Source organism: Botryllus schlosseri, chromosome 7 (assembly GCF_051294905.1).
Source record: "Botryllus schlosseri isolate E-star chromosome 7, Bs_hap1, whole genome shotgun sequence".
In the NCBI taxonomy this organism is placed as follows: Eukaryota; Metazoa; Chordata; class Ascidiacea; order Stolidobranchia; family Styelidae; genus Botryllus; species Botryllus schlosseri.
This window is the reverse complement of record NC_137242.1, coordinates 2,877,785-2,894,621: the sequence shown is the minus strand read 5'-3', so window position 1 is coordinate 2,894,621 and position 16,837 is coordinate 2,877,785. Positions and strand designations below refer to the sequence as shown.

Below are 16,837 nucleotides of genomic sequence, written 5' to 3'. Positions count from 1 at the left end.
GTTGTCTTGTCACTCAAGTGTAAGTGAGAGTAACGCTGTAAAGTTTGGCTCAATTACAAGTAATCGCGATTTGTGACGACTGCAGCATTTTCAATTACCGTATTTTCCAAGTATAGTACGCCGCCATGTATAATACGCACACTTAAAATGGCATGCAAATTCTGGGAAAAGCCTGTACCCATGTATAGTACGCACACGGCATTCACGGTACATGAATAGCTGTGTTTTAGTACACGATGGCGTTCTGTTTTGCGATGTCACTGTCGAACAATCATGACATAACCATCGCTAATCATTATGTAATCAACGGCATTGTCTCTAAACCAGAGGTCTCAAACTCAAATGTGCTTGCGGGCCAATTTCCTATTTTTGATGGCGCCGCGGGCTGCAACACCAATAATAGGGTTATTCAATGTATTTCCATGTAGGCTTTATTTGACGGGACCTTGGAGGCTGACATTCCACACGCTTGTGATTTACTATTGTGAATTCACGCCTGGAATATTTGAACAGATCAATATCAACTTGAATATAATGATTACTGTGCCATAGTAATGCCCAATCGCCGAAGAATCCATTGTGTTACAGCTGTGAAGCGTAGACTACGACTAGTTTATACTTGCCACTCGCCGATAATAACATTGATAAAGATACCCAACATGACACAGGATGTAACCAATTATACATCAAGAGGGCAACACAATGCCAATGGTTGACACACCGATCTGCTTCGATATCGAAATAAGCTACGACACGCAAGCTACCACCTTTTGATATTTTAGTATTTTCTGTACCAGTTTGATAGTTAGTTGCGTCCGTTGTTGTACCAAGTCAAGGTGTTCCGCGTCACAAAAGTCCTCCTCTGATTGTATCGTTTGACGCGACTCAACTCGAGTCATTTTTGTTTAACCACGAAGTAGTAATTCTACAAAAGGTCGCACCAAAGTCCAAATCACAAGTTTCAGAATACGAATCAGCAAAGGGTCATGTTTAACCATCATAAACAAGTAATGTCACGTAATCTTCCACTGCGCCGTAACTTATGAAAGTGATGTAATAGTACAGTTTGATGAGTAGTTTGTGGCTTCTGGAGTAGTTTTATGGCGAATTTTAAGTTATCAAATTGAAAAAAGTACTTAAATATTGTCGAATACTTCGAAATCCAAATTGCCGTCGCGGGCCGCACAAAATGGACTCGCGGGCCGCATCGGGCCGCGTGTTTGAGACCTCTGCTCTAAACGATAGTAGAGAGCAGCCAAAACCTGCGAGGCTGGCGACGCGGGCCAGCGACACGAGGCCTGTTACAGATGCGATTGCTAATCATTATACAGTTAACGGTATTGCCTCTATGCGATAGTAGATAGCAGCCAAAGCCTGCGACGCTGGTGACGCAATATCTTGCGCGCGAGGTCAGCTGCGATGGCTCGGGCCAACCGTTATGTCGTGCGCACCACGCCTGTTGGAGGTGCGACTGATTACGCAAGCGATTATATTTTGCGCACATGGACTGTCGATGAATTAGCAAGGATTGCCGCGCGCCCGTTCAGCAATCAATGAATGACCTAACTTCGCTCGCGTGCAAACGGCAAACCAACTCAGCAGGAGATTGCGTGCTGTGCGGACAACTCTCGTTAATTGGCAACACGCGTTTTTCTAATTGGTAGCGCGTTACACTTATAATACGAATTACTGGACACGATGGCTGAAAGTGATGCGCGATTGGAAACAAACATGAAGAAAGGTGTGATTTCAAGTTTTTTATCGCGGGAGATTTTTTTCAAGCGTGTTGTTCCCATGTATAAAACGCACCCCCCCCCGATTTTAGGGCAAAAAATCGTGAGAATTTTGCGGATTATACATGGAAAATTACGGGTAATCGTAATCGATTATATCCGAAATAAATCGAGAGCAATTTAACTCATTATTTCACATTTATCGATTTATCTGTGAAATAACGAATACTTTTTACTTGTACAAGAACTATGATAAACTGAACATTCGCGAGTAGTGCGTTATTATATCAGGGTATTGATAGCAAAAACGTCGTATTTTCAAACTCTATTTGTCATTATTGCATCGAAAGTATTAGCTTTGCTCGCATTTAGAAAGGTGCCGGAATCTGTAAAAAAAAGTTGCAAAAACTTGCCCTACTTATGACACTACAAATTCACGCGAATTGCGAAAATACATTCAGTTACTGTCACACCGGGGCTACTTTGCCTAGTTATGATAATTTTACATGTCAATGTTATGGAAACATATCCCAAAAGTCCTTCGTACTTTGCAAAATCTGAAGTCTTAAAAGTAAGTACTTATAACCACGAGTACAGAGTGGAAGTAGCCAAAACCTACTCCAGTATTTTGCTACTTAACACCGCTGGACGAATCACAGCTAACTTCAGATCTTATCGTGTGACAGAGCTTCATTCACTGGTTGCTACATACACTCATCGATACTTTCTGGTATCATTTAAGCTTCTCTTTCAAGTACTGAATAAGAATGACCTCTTCTTTACATGGACTACAGATGGCTGATATGACCACGTCTTTTGAATGTTGCCATATCGATGTGATTGTCTGTTGTAAATATTAGAGCAAACTTGCTTGATTCAATGAATGAATCAGTGAATCATTTGTTTGTCTGAACAACCTGCTGAAATAATGACTAGTAGGGTAAGTATGTCAAGTTTGCCCCCTTAAAAATGATGTGCCATACGCATATTTCACTGCTCACCGTTTTTCCCCGCATAGCTTCGGTTGAATCCATGCAGGCAAATGCAATCCATCGAGGCCTTATCGGTACCGTGAAAAAGTCTCATTTCGCCATTGGCGGGCGGAGTTTGTCTTCTCGATATCTCTTCTTTCTTAGATTGATATAGTCGATACAGCGACAAGTTTTGAATTCTGTGAATCTGAAATTGGGCGCTGGCTTAAGGCGAAAACGAGAATCGCAAATTATCACGGAAGTACTTGTTCCACGAAAAAGTAGCAGCTATGTCCTTTATTTGCAACGTGAAATAGTTTCTCGATGTCCTGATACTCGGCGGAATGGCGGTCGAGCTTGACCGAGATCATCTTTTCATCGGACGATATCCAATTTTTAGGCAGATCTGAGCAAAAAGCAACATGATACTAATATACAATTGAATAGTACGTTCATTGTTCATGTTAAAATGAAACCGAATATTTTCGGCTGACACTCGTCAGCGGTAAACGTCAGCAACTAGTAAAGAATTAGAAAGAACATTGCTCAATGTACTATTTTTAGATGGTACATGAACTCTAGGGACATGCTATTTTATGCAGAGCTGCGATAATATGAATTTACAATTCGATTGTATATTGCAGTTCTGCATCTCCAATAAGTTCTTGTGATACTAATACGAAGGATAGGTATCAACGGACTCTATGCATGTTCAGTATGCACATTATAATGAATATTTATTGCAAATCAGTGAGACTTCGGCCGTTCCCTATCAGATATCAGTTCAGATATGCTACATTTCACTGTGACGAATGTCATCTTGTTGTTCGATCGACACGCAGCAACACAATACCAATTGCCTAATTGCTAAGGAACTTATAAATATTGGCGATGAAGTTGGCATTTCACAACCACGGGGTTTCGAACCATAACCTTCCCTACGTACGCCACTGCACGTGACATACCACCACAACAGTCACAATTCGACTACTGATCAAGCCTAATTACTTGTACAACGAATGAAGGCGAAGACGCAGTGGCCCATTGAAAATGACTTTGTGGACTATTACTGGGCCATGGCCCATAGTCTGGGAGCCATGTGTACTAAATTGAAAGAAGATGACGGGCAGCAAGAATGAAGTGGCATGTGTTGGTAGGCGTAATCAATAGAGCAGCTCGAGGTAAGGTAATCTCAAGGACAGACTTAGCATTCGATGTAACAAAGGCTGCAGCTGGGCGAGAAATATTTCTTTTGTTGCTCGACAGTTTTGAAAATCAATTTACTAGCCGAACTTTTGCATATACTTCTCAAAAGCTGTTCAAGTCAAGTACAGGGACTAGATAAATACAAGAACTCTCGAGACAGGAAGCAGTTGAAGTTATGCAAGCCGCACGGTAAACTGTGTTCAAGTAGTTGCAAATTACCAGTTGATATCCCAGACACGATCTCTTGCACTTTGTCTTTTACCTTGGAGGCGTCGTCGTTATTTCCTTGAATTGTGATCGAGTGCACATCGCTAAAATATCACGGCAAGATGAGCTTACGTTAAGAATTCATCACATGTAGATTTGACATTTGATTTTATCAGGTATAAAACCCTGGAGTCCACATGACTGGCAAGGTGTTATCGGGCCTTTACAATTCACGGAAGTGGTCAGTAACGATGTACTACTCCTTTTACGGAGTACTCGATAGTAGGTTCCACACATTTGTGCTACTTGCTCGAATGGTAATATTCTTACCTTACACTGCTTGCACTTAATAGTATTTTTGACAGCACTAATTGCTTTTTACAACTCGGATTTTCTATATACAATTGAATAATATATTCATATATGAATAAACCCAAATATTATATAACCGACACAAATCATTGTGCCCATCCCTATTTGTCGCTTACTTTTTCTTGTTGACGATCACACGAACTTCATGTTTCTTTGCCATCTTTTCAATCTTCGACAGGTCCGATTCGCTGATTCTCAAAACTGCTACAGAATTTATCTCATAATCTTTGATGAATCGGTCTGTCATTGCCTGCAGTTCCTGGACTGCCTGCAAAAAATTGAAATAAATCATTACAGGCTGCCGTTACAGGTATATCGACAACACAACACGAAATTACTGCTGGGTCAATTCGAATTACTTGAGGGATTCGATTGCGAATTGAGTATTAGGTTTAGGAGTCAAGTTTATGAGTTCATAAATAACGTAAAACTAAAGATTTTACTTGGTTAATTCAAAATCAGCACTCAAAAAGCAGGAACACCCCCTTATTAGGTGAGTGATTCGATTTCAAATAGAAGAGTATTAGGCTGCGAATCAAGTTTCCGAGAATCACTAATAATGATTTCATAACTGTATGGATGATGACCCTTTATGCGTTCATAGATAACATAAAACTAGAGATTTTACTTGATTAAAGTCAAAATCAGCATTCAAAAAGCAGGAACACCACCTTAGCAAGGTTATCTTTGCTTTCGGCAGACACCGTAACTATGGCGTGTTGTCCTGTATCAGCACTGGCAGCTTTGGCGGGCGTGGCCGGAGTAGGCTCAGCCTTTGGGGGCGGTTCCGGCACTCGCTCCGGAGCTCTGAATAAAATAAACGCTCCATACCCACCAAGAGTGACACCAAACCGAACAGTACTAGAGTATGTAGTTTTAATGATGTTGATATACTCGGTGGGTCACATAATTTTAGTAGATTTGACCACTTTTGAAATGACTATTAACACAAAACGACAGATATAACAAATAGAGATAATTTTCGAAAATATATTCGGTTATCTTGACACAGGGACTCTCTTAGCCTGGTTGGCACGACAATTTCACCAGCATAAGCGTAAGCAGCGCAAGTAAGCGAAACCAATTTTAGTATTAGGAAAAGTAGAAGTGGTTCGTTACTGACCAACTCTGAACTTACTTTGGAAGTAACCAAGCAAGGAACCCAAAAAGGCCCTTTTGCTCAACTGGAGCGGGTGACGACTGCTCTTGTTTCAGGATATTTTCATAAACCGCAACAAGCGATCCCCCATACAGCACGACGACGATTTTTTTCAAGCCCACGCTCTCAGTTTCGAATTTTGCAAATGCATTTTTCATGGCCTTGGCGATATCTTGATTAGTCCAACCGCCATTACCTTGAAAGAGAAACAGGGTTGAAAATACGCCATCTATCATATTGCTATCGCTTGCTAATGACTTAGGGCAGGGCACAATGAATAAAGTACGCAAATCTGAATCAAGTAATAATTCTAATGATTCGAGTTGAGTGGAGCGGAGCTATAAGAGTGCAAAATTTGGGATATATTGAAAAAAGATCATAATTTTTCAAATTTAACTGCCTATCCAATGAATTCGTGACGTTGTCCACAAAAATGATGTATAACAAATTTGGCTTAATTGAAACCCGCAGAAGCAAATTTATTGGAGTAGCAGACCTAAATAATAGCATTTGACCCGTGAATACTATTTTTCTTAAATCAAAAATTTTCCAATCCAACAACTTCACATCAATGAGTGCGAATGTGCCAATTTGTTGTGCATCGTTTTTGTAGACGTTACAATTTCATTGGATGGGCAGCAAGGTTTGAAATAGATCCAAATGTTTTATTCTTATTGTTTCACTCCTACAGGTTGGAAGAGAGCCAAATGAGATATGCAGCATTTGTCTAGGCAACCTAACAATTTTGTCAACTAGCCGGTAATATTTGAAAATATACAGATTTGCACAAGCCTACTGAACAGTGTCTGACCCATTTATCATCATCAAGAAATTGCCCAACCAAACCTATCCCAAACTATGCCCAACCTCCTCCGATAGCAGGCAAAGCTATGCTCTTCATGCCCATTTCGTCAGCCTGTCTCAATACTTTCAGCAACAGGTCCTCCATGGATTCGTGCGTTTTCGGTATGGCCACATGGATGATCTTTTGACATTTCAAGCTGCCCGCGTCGCTGTGCCGGATATCGTGATCAACGATGCTCATGTTTCGAAGATATTGACCTGCTTCTCTAAATACGCAACGAGACAACGGACCTGTCAAAAGAGTACATCATATCTGTAATCACGATCACCCCATGCATACTGTCAATGGGTGAACACGTAGCGCGGTCCACGCATCTGTGAATGAAAATGGCGCGTCTGGAGATGAGAGCAAAAGACACCCACCGTCAAACGAAAAAGTTTCGTCAGTGGTATTCACGATGACATCCACATCTTCTCTTGTGATATCTCCGTCCTTGATTTCGAACGTGATGCTTCCAATGGACCTCTGAAGAAGACATGCCGCGACTTGTACCGCTTGTATTGAAAACTCTGTGGGCTCCTAATTTCCACCCACGATTAGCACTTGAACCCAAGTGGGTTGAACCAACACAATTATACATACACATAATTATTATGGGTATATATCAAGTGATTGACGGATCAACTGAGTAATACCTCATTTGAGTGAGATGCTGATAAAGATAAATAATTATTTTTTCAAGAGCCACATTCACGTGTTGTTTTTAACGTTTGTATGACAGGTGAGACAGAAATAAAGTTGTCCATATCAAAACATTAACATGTTCTGTTTTAATCAACCAAGTCTAACCTCTCACTCTAATCCTAAACCATCATGGTCATCTGTCACTCAAATGAACGACGATGAAGATAATTGGCATTGCTACTCCAATTAAAACTTATTGTCATTTGTGACTGCCTTAAATGTATCCCAATTATTATTATTTTACACTTATATGATTATATTCTGGTATTAGCATTAACATACAACTACTATCAATTATATCGAGTACAGGAGTCACATTTGCAATGTGGTATATGCAGTACGAAAGTAACATATCAAATGCGGTATATCTAGTATGGAAGTCACATATTCAACGTGGTATACCAGTGCGAAAGTCTCATTGAACCGTAGTGTATCTCGTACGAACGTCACATATGCAACATGGTATTTATCCAGTACAATGTGGTGTTCTAGCACGAGAGCAACATATGTGACGTGGTATATCTGGCTAGATTATTTGTCAATACACACCTTGGGTAGCTGAACAAATAACTCATCCCCGTATTCCGTATCTGGCAAACGATCGATTTGCACGACGCAATTGTAATTGATTTCGATCTCTTCGATAAGCCAGCTTGTCGACATCTCCTTCAAGAACTTATAAACCCCGTACCTCTCCATTGCCAATTCTTTAACGGATATCGAATCGATGAGAATTTTCACTGAAACAAAAACGGCCCATCACTTAGAGGGTAGTTTGAGCAAACGGAGGAGGAGTTTCTCATCATTGCAAAATTCCACAATTTTAGCAAACTAATTCGAGTATCAGCCTTATTTCCTACTCGTCATTAGAGGTAACGCAATACTGCTACTTTTTTTGAGCAGATTTGGTATCTTGTATCGCTTACTCTAGTGGTTATGTTTCAAGTATTTTTAAAGCAAAAAGTAGTTTCAAGATGTTTGAATCAGTCATACGAGTGAGATTGTCATAGCCGTTAGCAAAGATGCACTATGCAATTGACCTTCAAATTGCTCGCGGCTGGACTAATCCAGTGATTCCAAAATTTTACTTCAAAAATGTTAGTTTTTCACATGAATACTTTATTATCAAGCATATTACATTATATGACGGATCATAGAGGTTCTATTCTACCAACAGGCTACTATTTATGTAAAAATTGGATAGACTTTTATTATTTTGAAGCGAATTCTGCGGTCGCCTTTGATTTGGTTTGAACGAGTGCTAAAAATCCATTTCTTGACCAATGTAATAGTAACGCGTATGTAACGCTTCCGACGACACCTTCATGTATGATCGCAACAGTTATGGCTGTTCAAAAATCTTGAAGGATGGTGAAATAATTTTCAAATAGAGAACTTTTTACACTGACAGTAACGGCCACGGAAAGGAAATGAACTGACAAGCAATGTTCCCTCTAATTTTTGACGAGTCTGCCCACACTCACCAATTCACTGCGCAAAACCAACAACCAAAAAAAGGTCATTACTTAGGATTTTTTGAGCGCAACTTGGATTTTCTGTGCGCAGAGACCATGTCAGCGCATTTGCGCAAGTGCTGGAATTAGATGTGCCTGCTCCAGAGAAACCCGAATCGCAAGCAAAATCCAACGTCTCCGTTTACAGTTAAATCTCTTGTACTAGTTCTAGATATCCCTGCTCTGGAGGCCGGGAACCTTTTGATTCAGAAGTTATACAGCAGTCTACCACAGATATTTGAACCATATTTTTTTCAACTATTATATTCTGCATATAACCTGCATATGAAGGTTTCACATTGACGTTTTGGCTTCTTATAATAATTACTTTCTGGTCCATTTTTCCATAAAACTGTGAACGAAGTGCGTATTTTTTGCCTTCTCGTAATGGGTGTCAATGTCAGCGACATGTTCCTAATGCCCAATACAGTGACATCTGACCACCGCTCTTGGATGGCTGTAATGTGGCCTCTGAACATTGAACGTACTCGACATTTGGTGTCTTTGGGGATTATTTGATGGATAAAAAATATTATTACTTTTGTGGTATCTATCCCTGTCGCCCATGTTAGAGAGCACAACGTTGTACTGACGAAGAGTTATCAACACGTGGTTGTTCAAATGCGTTGCATATTTTTATCCCGATTTTGAATTCATGCGGCCCGCGGCCTCTACGAACTTTGATAAGTGGCCAGCGACCCGTTTTGAATTGGCGAACCCTGTGGTAAGTGGATTTACCTTCTTGGACCTTCAAGTCTTTTCCAGATATCTCAATCCCGGAATCGCTCATTCGATATTTAACGTCTCGTATCACTTGCATTTGCCTGTTCCGTTCCAGCCATTTGAATGCGGAATCTGTAGCTTGGATGGTCAAGGTTGTTTCCTTATCTCTATCGACTGAGAGCCCTTCGTGCTGCAAGCTCACATGAGCGTTTTCCTGATTACATAAAAGCGTGAAACTATAATAGAGATGTATAGGATCAGGATTTTCCTAAACAGAAAGGAATCCGGGAAAGTTTTTTCTCAAAATAGGATTGGGTCAGAATTCTATTGTAACAAACAGATTCTTGGAGGTGCCGAACCTTAATATACTATTGGATATGAGTATATAAGAATAATATCAAAATCAATATATCATTCAATTCTTATGAGTAGGGTGATTATTTCGGCAACTAAAAACGGACGATTTTGTACTCAAAATGAAGATTTTGATATTAAAATTTGACAAAATTTAAACCTCAAGTATTTAAATTAGGCATTGTTGCACATAATGTTCGGACCGTAGTACTTTTTTACATTCCTGGTTGGAACTGATTGTCCTAACGAAGTAGCTTGGCAAGAATAGAGAAAAAACGTTAACAGCAGCAGTTGTATGCTGGAAGCATTGAACCTCACTGTATACAGCTGGAGTGCTAGTAATACACCTGCTGCTTCATACCGACAATGCTATCTACATCGCAATTTTTAGACCGCAACCCAAATCTTGAGTTTTGTCAACATCTTACAATCCACCCATATGTAGAGAACACCTGTGCTATAAGAACCAATGTCTTCCACGCAGTCAAATTTCAGATTCCTATCTGAGATACCAGAGTGAAATTGTAAAAACTTTGGACTATGTTGATCATCATGCCATGTCAACTTATTTGTGTTCATTCGATGGTTTATGAATCACTATGAGCAGACAATGGGCCATCTAGAACAGTAGGCCTATAAAGTAGGCAACAAGGTGTAAAATACCAAATGATAAGTTCACCGACAGCGCAACTTCTGCGACACCAACAAAATTCAGTTTACAAAATTATTCTGACTTTTTAACAATTTAGACATTTTTTAGAGCGATCGCTACAATTTTGACAATAATCACTCTACTTCTAGCTATCTGATCTAAGCGTAATAGCAAAGACAGCGCACCTCCTCCATAGTCCCTCTTAACGACTTCTCCATAGCATTTACGAGAGACTTGATGCCAACGATGAGCAAGCAATTCTCCTCGTCATTCCAACGCACTGCAACATTGGTGCCAGACTTGGCCAGCGCCATGCAGAAGCCTCTCGCCAGGTGACCGACGTTGACTTTTGAGGATTTGTAGCGGAGAAAATGTTGCTTGAATTTAACCCTGCATTCGTCTTCCCACTCTGCGGTGGACTCAGTCTGAACGGGCACAAAATAAGTTTTTTAAGGCAATCTATAAGCTTGTTTTATTTGAAGATACCTTCGGAAGTACTGAACTTCGCTAGAAAATTGAATATTATATTCATATTGAAATAAACCTGAATATTTTCGGCTGACGTCAGCAAAATACTTTGTACATCAACAGCCGTATAACCTATTATCAGGATTACCCCTGACGTGTGTCAGCTGAAAATATTCTGGTTTATATCAACAGGAACTAATGTTGGACATCTTTCCTTGAATTGAATAGAAATAAAATAAAATATACTCAGCAGCTAGTAAAGAATTGGAAAGAACATGGCACATCAACAATCGTATCACCGGTATCAAATTTCAGATAATCGAGAGATTGCTTAAGCTCAATGTATTCAGACGGTACACAAACTACTATTGTTGGCACAACTAGATATGTGTATGTTCATGAAAATCAACTCGAAGGCACACAAATTAAGCAGCAATGTTGACTTCTGTGCAGTATTTTGTAAACTTTCAACGACAAACAAAGCAGAATACAACCTCCAGTATATCCCCGTGCATCAGAAAAGTGTCGCCGGTGTCTCCGTCCAAAACGGGCGACCCGAGACGCTCCATATGCTTGACGAGATTTTCCAGTTGTTTGGTATTTTCAGCAACAAAAGCTCCGATTTCCGGTTCTTCGCACCGATAACGCATCGTCACGATTTTCTTCTTGTTCTGTCACATGTACACACAGAATGTCACCATAGTTACGCGACCGTGGATCTATTGAAACCAAGGGCCCAGTATATAACTGTCAGAACACAACACCCATTCCAAACTCTCCATGCGGCAGACTTGGTCAACTAAATAATTCTAGTCAAATTAGACCAGTGGATCTCAAACTGAAAGCATCCGTGGGGAGGAGTGAGGCTGCCTGAGAGAAATTAGGTTTCTTGAACTCGGAATGAGTTTAATTTGCGCTGAATCTTCCAAGTTTCAACAACAGCAATAATCCTAATTATATCATGTATTTAAATATCATAATTGCGTCGTACAATCTGTACACCGACAAGGTTTCGAGTGGCTCGCGAGGTAATTCTCGAAACTAGTTTAATATCAAGATAATAAATTACCCATGTAATTATTGTGAAATTGCGAGGTCAACTAAAAATTTGATTAGCCCGACCGCGAAATTAGGGATGTTGATGTCTATAATATCAGTTTGCATATTGGCTTAGTCAGGGGCCAGATCACGTTTTTCATAGACCTTCGTATACGACCACGAAGAAGAATATTTCGTGACAGATTTATTTGACATGGTATTTTGTCGGCACTTAACGCGAGTTATTGTAACTAGATTTCTTTCTTTTAGAATTGGTGCCCCCTCCTAAAAATTAAAACTCAAAAATACGCCCAATTTATAGGATAGTGTCTATCTATATTCGCAATTATGAGAGAAGTTGTCGTCCAACATCCGACGATCCGATATTGTCGGCAAAGAAACCTTCACATGCATGTACGCCGAAAGCAGCGCTGAATAATCCAGTCCTTGCCAATTCAGCCCAGCGGTATACAGAGGCAACCCGCAATATATACAGTAAATAACATCATTATTGACCGAATGCTATCATTAATTTCAAAAAGATTTCGCGCTTATTGCGGCTAGGACATGAATCCATACAGAGTTTCACGACATAATTATGATGCGTAATAAGATCTTGTTTTCAAAGTTACCTAATCCAGTTTGCTCCTATCCATCCAAGTGGCCCACGCAATGGTTCTTAAATTTCACGTGGCCCTCTGGCATAGAGGAAACATTGGTCACTACTAACAGTGACGTAACCAGGGGGTAGGTTTCGGGGGTCGAAACCCAACCCATTTCAAACTTCTAATGATGTTAATGCGGAAAGCCGATCTCATTCCAAAAAACATAAATCAATGAGTTGCTTTGGAATTTAATCTAATTAGTTGGTTTTGGATTTTTACACGTCATTCATTCTAGTTTTAGTTGCGAGTAAGTTTTGACAAGGGAGTGGATCTAATTCTAGTTCAGTAGTTTGTTCTGTACCTCCGAAGTCTTGTTAAGCTTGTTAGTTCTAGTTCTGGTGGTGAATTTCGAAAATTGAGTAGTTCTAGTTTTAGTCGCGAATTTTTAAAATCCAGCAGTTCATAGAAGTTTGCCATACGAGTATCGAGTCATGCGCGATGACTCGCGTATAAGTCGAGTCAACACACAAATCGATTTGAGTCATTTTCTGTATCGAAGAAATTGACTTGGCCCAAGTCAAAAAATCGTGACTCGAGTCATTACAACCTTGGATTCACTCACCTCCAAATCGTAGAGCACATCTTGTAGCCTCTTGAATTCCCTACATGCGCAATCCTTCCAGCCCGACACGACCAGACAGCTGTCCTCCTGACACCATTCCACAGACACGTCGTTGCTCTGTCGGCACTCCTTACGCATATGCCCGTGGTAGATCGGCGGCACCTTGAGCTTGCTGCAATCAAGTTTCTGCAAGATTTCCTCGATGGCTATCTTGCAACCGGCCTTCCAGTCTTCCACTGAATCCACCTGGTAACAAAATAACCATGATTGCTAATCACTACGGCGATTCTATTTTTACTTGTAAAAAAATGTAGAAAACAAGATAGCGTAGTGGTGGAGCGTCCAGAAAACTGATATCCGTGGCTTAACCACTGGCGCTCAGCCTTTCCGGGATAGCATGGACGGGTGGTGTAAGACTTAGGGCGAAGATAATAAAGTTAGCTGATCCCATAGAATGCTAATCGTGTGATTAAAAACTGCTAATCCACACCCAAAAGTTACGTGCGATGATAAGCGCGAGGTTGTGATCAAGTGATGCATGCGAGCTGAACGGATTTATCCCGTCTACCAATATTTTCTTACTAATGCGAGCTGGCAGGGGTTCATGCTCAAGATTTTCCAACAGGTCAACAAGGTTCACAACTTCTATTTTTTCTGGCTATCTGCGATTGATGTGACAAATAAAGTCGTGTGTAATCACTAATTACTAATCAGTACGGTATACAGCGACGAAATGGATTACAGAAGATAAATACACCGATGTGCAATTGTGCGTACACAAGCGGTTGATTGTTGAGTGACACCATAATACCTAGGAGACAATCGTCACGGTCATTATCGGAAATATTTGCGAGTACGAATGCTACGCAGCGTACATACACTGAACAGTTTGCTTATAGCGAACTAGTTATCTGTACTCTGTTCCGGCTTGCTAAATCATGAGATTAACAACAAAACAAAGTTAATGAGCTGCGATCAACCGGTGTTCTTAATCCTGGGCTGTTAAATCCGGAGGAACGCGCTAATAGACTTAGCCGCTCATCGAAATTTATCATCTCCGTGATTAGAAATCCTTACAAGGCTACACCTGCACCATTTTAGTCCAGCGGCATATGCGCATCATGAATGCATAGTATGCATATGCGCATTGCGCAGATCATATCATGAGTCGGCGTATATGCCACAAAAACATCATGCAATGTCCTACTGCTAAGTAAAAGTAATCATCCAAATCTGTCATCCGTTTCGACGTCGCTAATAATCCAATACTCTAAATTGAGCAACTGCGAGCATACCTCGGCGATCTCGGACTGAAAAGCAACATGCTCATTGCGTAAAGTCAAGTGTCCGTTGTCATTAAACCCTTCGTCGTTGATATTGAGATTTTTCCTCATGAACGATACGAGATTCTTATCGCAAGGGAATTCCACGGTCACAGACTGTTTACGGTTCTAGAAACAAACGTTTGAAATTAATGCGAATCGAAAACTTTCTGCACTACTCTGAGAAGAATTATGAGCCAGCATTAGTGTTGGTTACTGGCACCGAGAGATGGTCAGTATCGAAGTACTTCTATTTTTCAAAGTGCTAATGTAGATTTTGCATACTTGCACTCCATCCACATTTATTTGATGAGGTAAAGCTACTTACTTTGTATGTTGAAAAGTAGAACGAAGTTTCAGAATAGGTTTGCATGAATTTTATGTGTGAAAACGTGATATGAACCACGTGAAATAGCCATCGCAGTAACTGCTAGTACAATTTGTAGCGTCATTATTAGGGCGATTTTTTGACCTAGCAAAAAAGGCACAATGTTGTCAAAATTGTAGACTTAGGTGGAAAAATTGTCAAAACTGCTTACAAAGGAAAAAAAATTTTTGCAACCTGCATTTCGTTAGTATCATAGATGTTTGCATAGTCACTGAACTTATGACTTGACATTTTACAGCCTGTAGCCTACTTTATAGGCCTACCGTTGTAGACGGCCCATTGTCTGCTAATTGTGACTCATAAACGGTCAAATGCAACAAATAGGCTGACATGGTGTTGTACCCAACATACCCCAAATATCCTCTAACTGATTTTGCTGCAACTGTAGGTACGATGCAGCTCTTGCTTCGGTTTTGCTTTTCAAAACGCCAAAATTATCACATACACACGACAACACAGTTTGAATTTATATGCTAGAGTTTCCAGGAAAATTTTAGAATAGAAAGCCCCCAGTCGCCAGCAAAGCTTCAACGTTTGCCGGATAGTACCGACGCAGTGACACAAATATAGTTTTTCATTCCGAGTTCAAATACTGACTTCAAGAGCTAGTTGGTTGAGGCCTTTCCAGCAGCAGACATCCCTTTGCACAAGCTACAAAACTTCCAACGAACTTGGGCGGCCAGTGCCTTCGGAGACATTGCTAAATAAATTTTTTTCATATAAAAATTTGTTATTTTTCAGGTCAAAAAATTTTTCAGGCCAAGCTACTTTGTAAGGACAGACAGTTCAAACCAGAAGTCAAGTAAAGTGCGGTAGTACAATTCTAACATTATGTGTGAAAATGCCTAATTTACATACATGAAGGCAAAATTTTGTCAAAATCAAGTTTTTTAACATCAAAATGTCATTTTGAATTTTTAGTGATAAGCTTGGTTTTTTTAAGAAAAATCTCAAGTTTTTCAAGGTAAAATACGCCATAGTTATCAGTCATTTTGGGCCATTTGCAAAGATGGATTTTGCAATTTTCCAAGTAGCCATCTCTGATAACTACCAGAAGTATGCGAACCTTCGATCTCATTCATCTTTTAAACGACTTACCACGGTACTTTTTCTACTTTTCATTTTCTACTTCCACTCAAAGTAGTTTTCACATGTCTCAGGTACTCGATTTTGCCCAGTCCCAGTAATCAGTTACCTTGATGATTTCGAATTCAGCTAGTTTATCAGAGACTCTTTCTTTCACACCGCACACCAAGCATGCGTCGTCCTCCTCCCATTTCACCGTCAATTCGCCATCGTCGAAATCGGTTTTATCGACAGTAGTTCTGGGATGAAACTGCACCTCACGGCAGTCGAAGTTATCGAAAAACCTTTGCAACTTGGTATCGATTGTGTACTGCCAAACCTCAGGCTAAAAAGCAATTCAAATTAGGTTGATGATACCGGAATTCAATCCTATCATGTCAATCTATGCCATGACTGACTGGAAGCGCATCAGTACATTGACCCAATACTTGAAAGCAGATCCAATAATGTCTGAAATATCGTAGAGTACGAAATATCGTAGAGTACCTGCATAACAACACTATACCACTGGTTCCCAACAGCTAGTTCGACATATATATTTCGATTTCATTCTCAATTGCAACATGTAAAAGGTTGCAGTCCATTAATTACAGAAATAAAACACCAAATTATTTAAACTTGGAATCATTTAAGAACGCTTTCAGGCATGAGCTCACAGATACTTTCGATTCATCCTCGGCCATATTGCTGCAAATGTACTAAACTGTTTAAAAGTAACCTAAAACATGTTTAGGAACAGTAATGTGCAAAAGTTAAGAAGACTTTTTGAACTTAAATTGACGAAATTCCTCCATGCAATTGAAACTATAAAATCTAGCAACTAATAGAATCCAGAAAACAGCTAAGCTGCGTTTCTTTCAGGAGAAAA

At 40.0% G+C, this 16,837-nt stretch overlaps 1 protein-coding gene across 3 annotated transcripts in view; it reads right to left on the bottom strand.

Moving 5' to 3' along the window:
* The window catches only part of LOC145443800 (uncharacterized), a 44,589-nt gene that overhangs the window by 1,490 nt on the left and 26,262 nt on the right, over window positions 1-16,837 (bottom strand). For all 3 annotated transcript variants that reach the window (XM_080321764.1, XM_080321765.1, XM_080321766.1), the window contains 15 exons: window positions 16,079-16,294; window positions 14,469-14,624; window positions 13,174-13,419; window positions 11,403-11,579; window positions 10,626-10,865; window positions 9,450-9,648; window positions 7,747-7,937; window positions 6,876-6,978; window positions 6,516-6,743; window positions 5,628-5,844; window positions 5,161-5,296; window positions 4,606-4,757; window positions 4,130-4,221; window positions 2,971-3,110; window positions 2,735-2,912 (listed from right to left, as the gene is read on the bottom strand). In XM_080321764.1, the coding sequence (XP_080177890.1) occupies window positions 2,735-2,912; window positions 2,971-3,110; window positions 4,130-4,221; window positions 4,606-4,757; window positions 5,161-5,296; window positions 5,628-5,844; window positions 6,516-6,743; window positions 6,876-6,978; window positions 7,747-7,937; window positions 9,450-9,648; window positions 10,626-10,865; window positions 11,403-11,579; window positions 13,174-13,419; window positions 14,469-14,624; window positions 16,079-16,294 (2,671 nt within the window). The remainder of the gene's footprint in view (window positions 1-2,734; window positions 2,913-2,970; window positions 3,111-4,129; window positions 4,222-4,605; window positions 4,758-5,160; window positions 5,297-5,627; window positions 5,845-6,515; window positions 6,744-6,875; window positions 6,979-7,746; window positions 7,938-9,449; window positions 9,649-10,625; window positions 10,866-11,402; window positions 11,580-13,173; window positions 13,420-14,468; window positions 14,625-16,078; window positions 16,295-16,837) is intronic.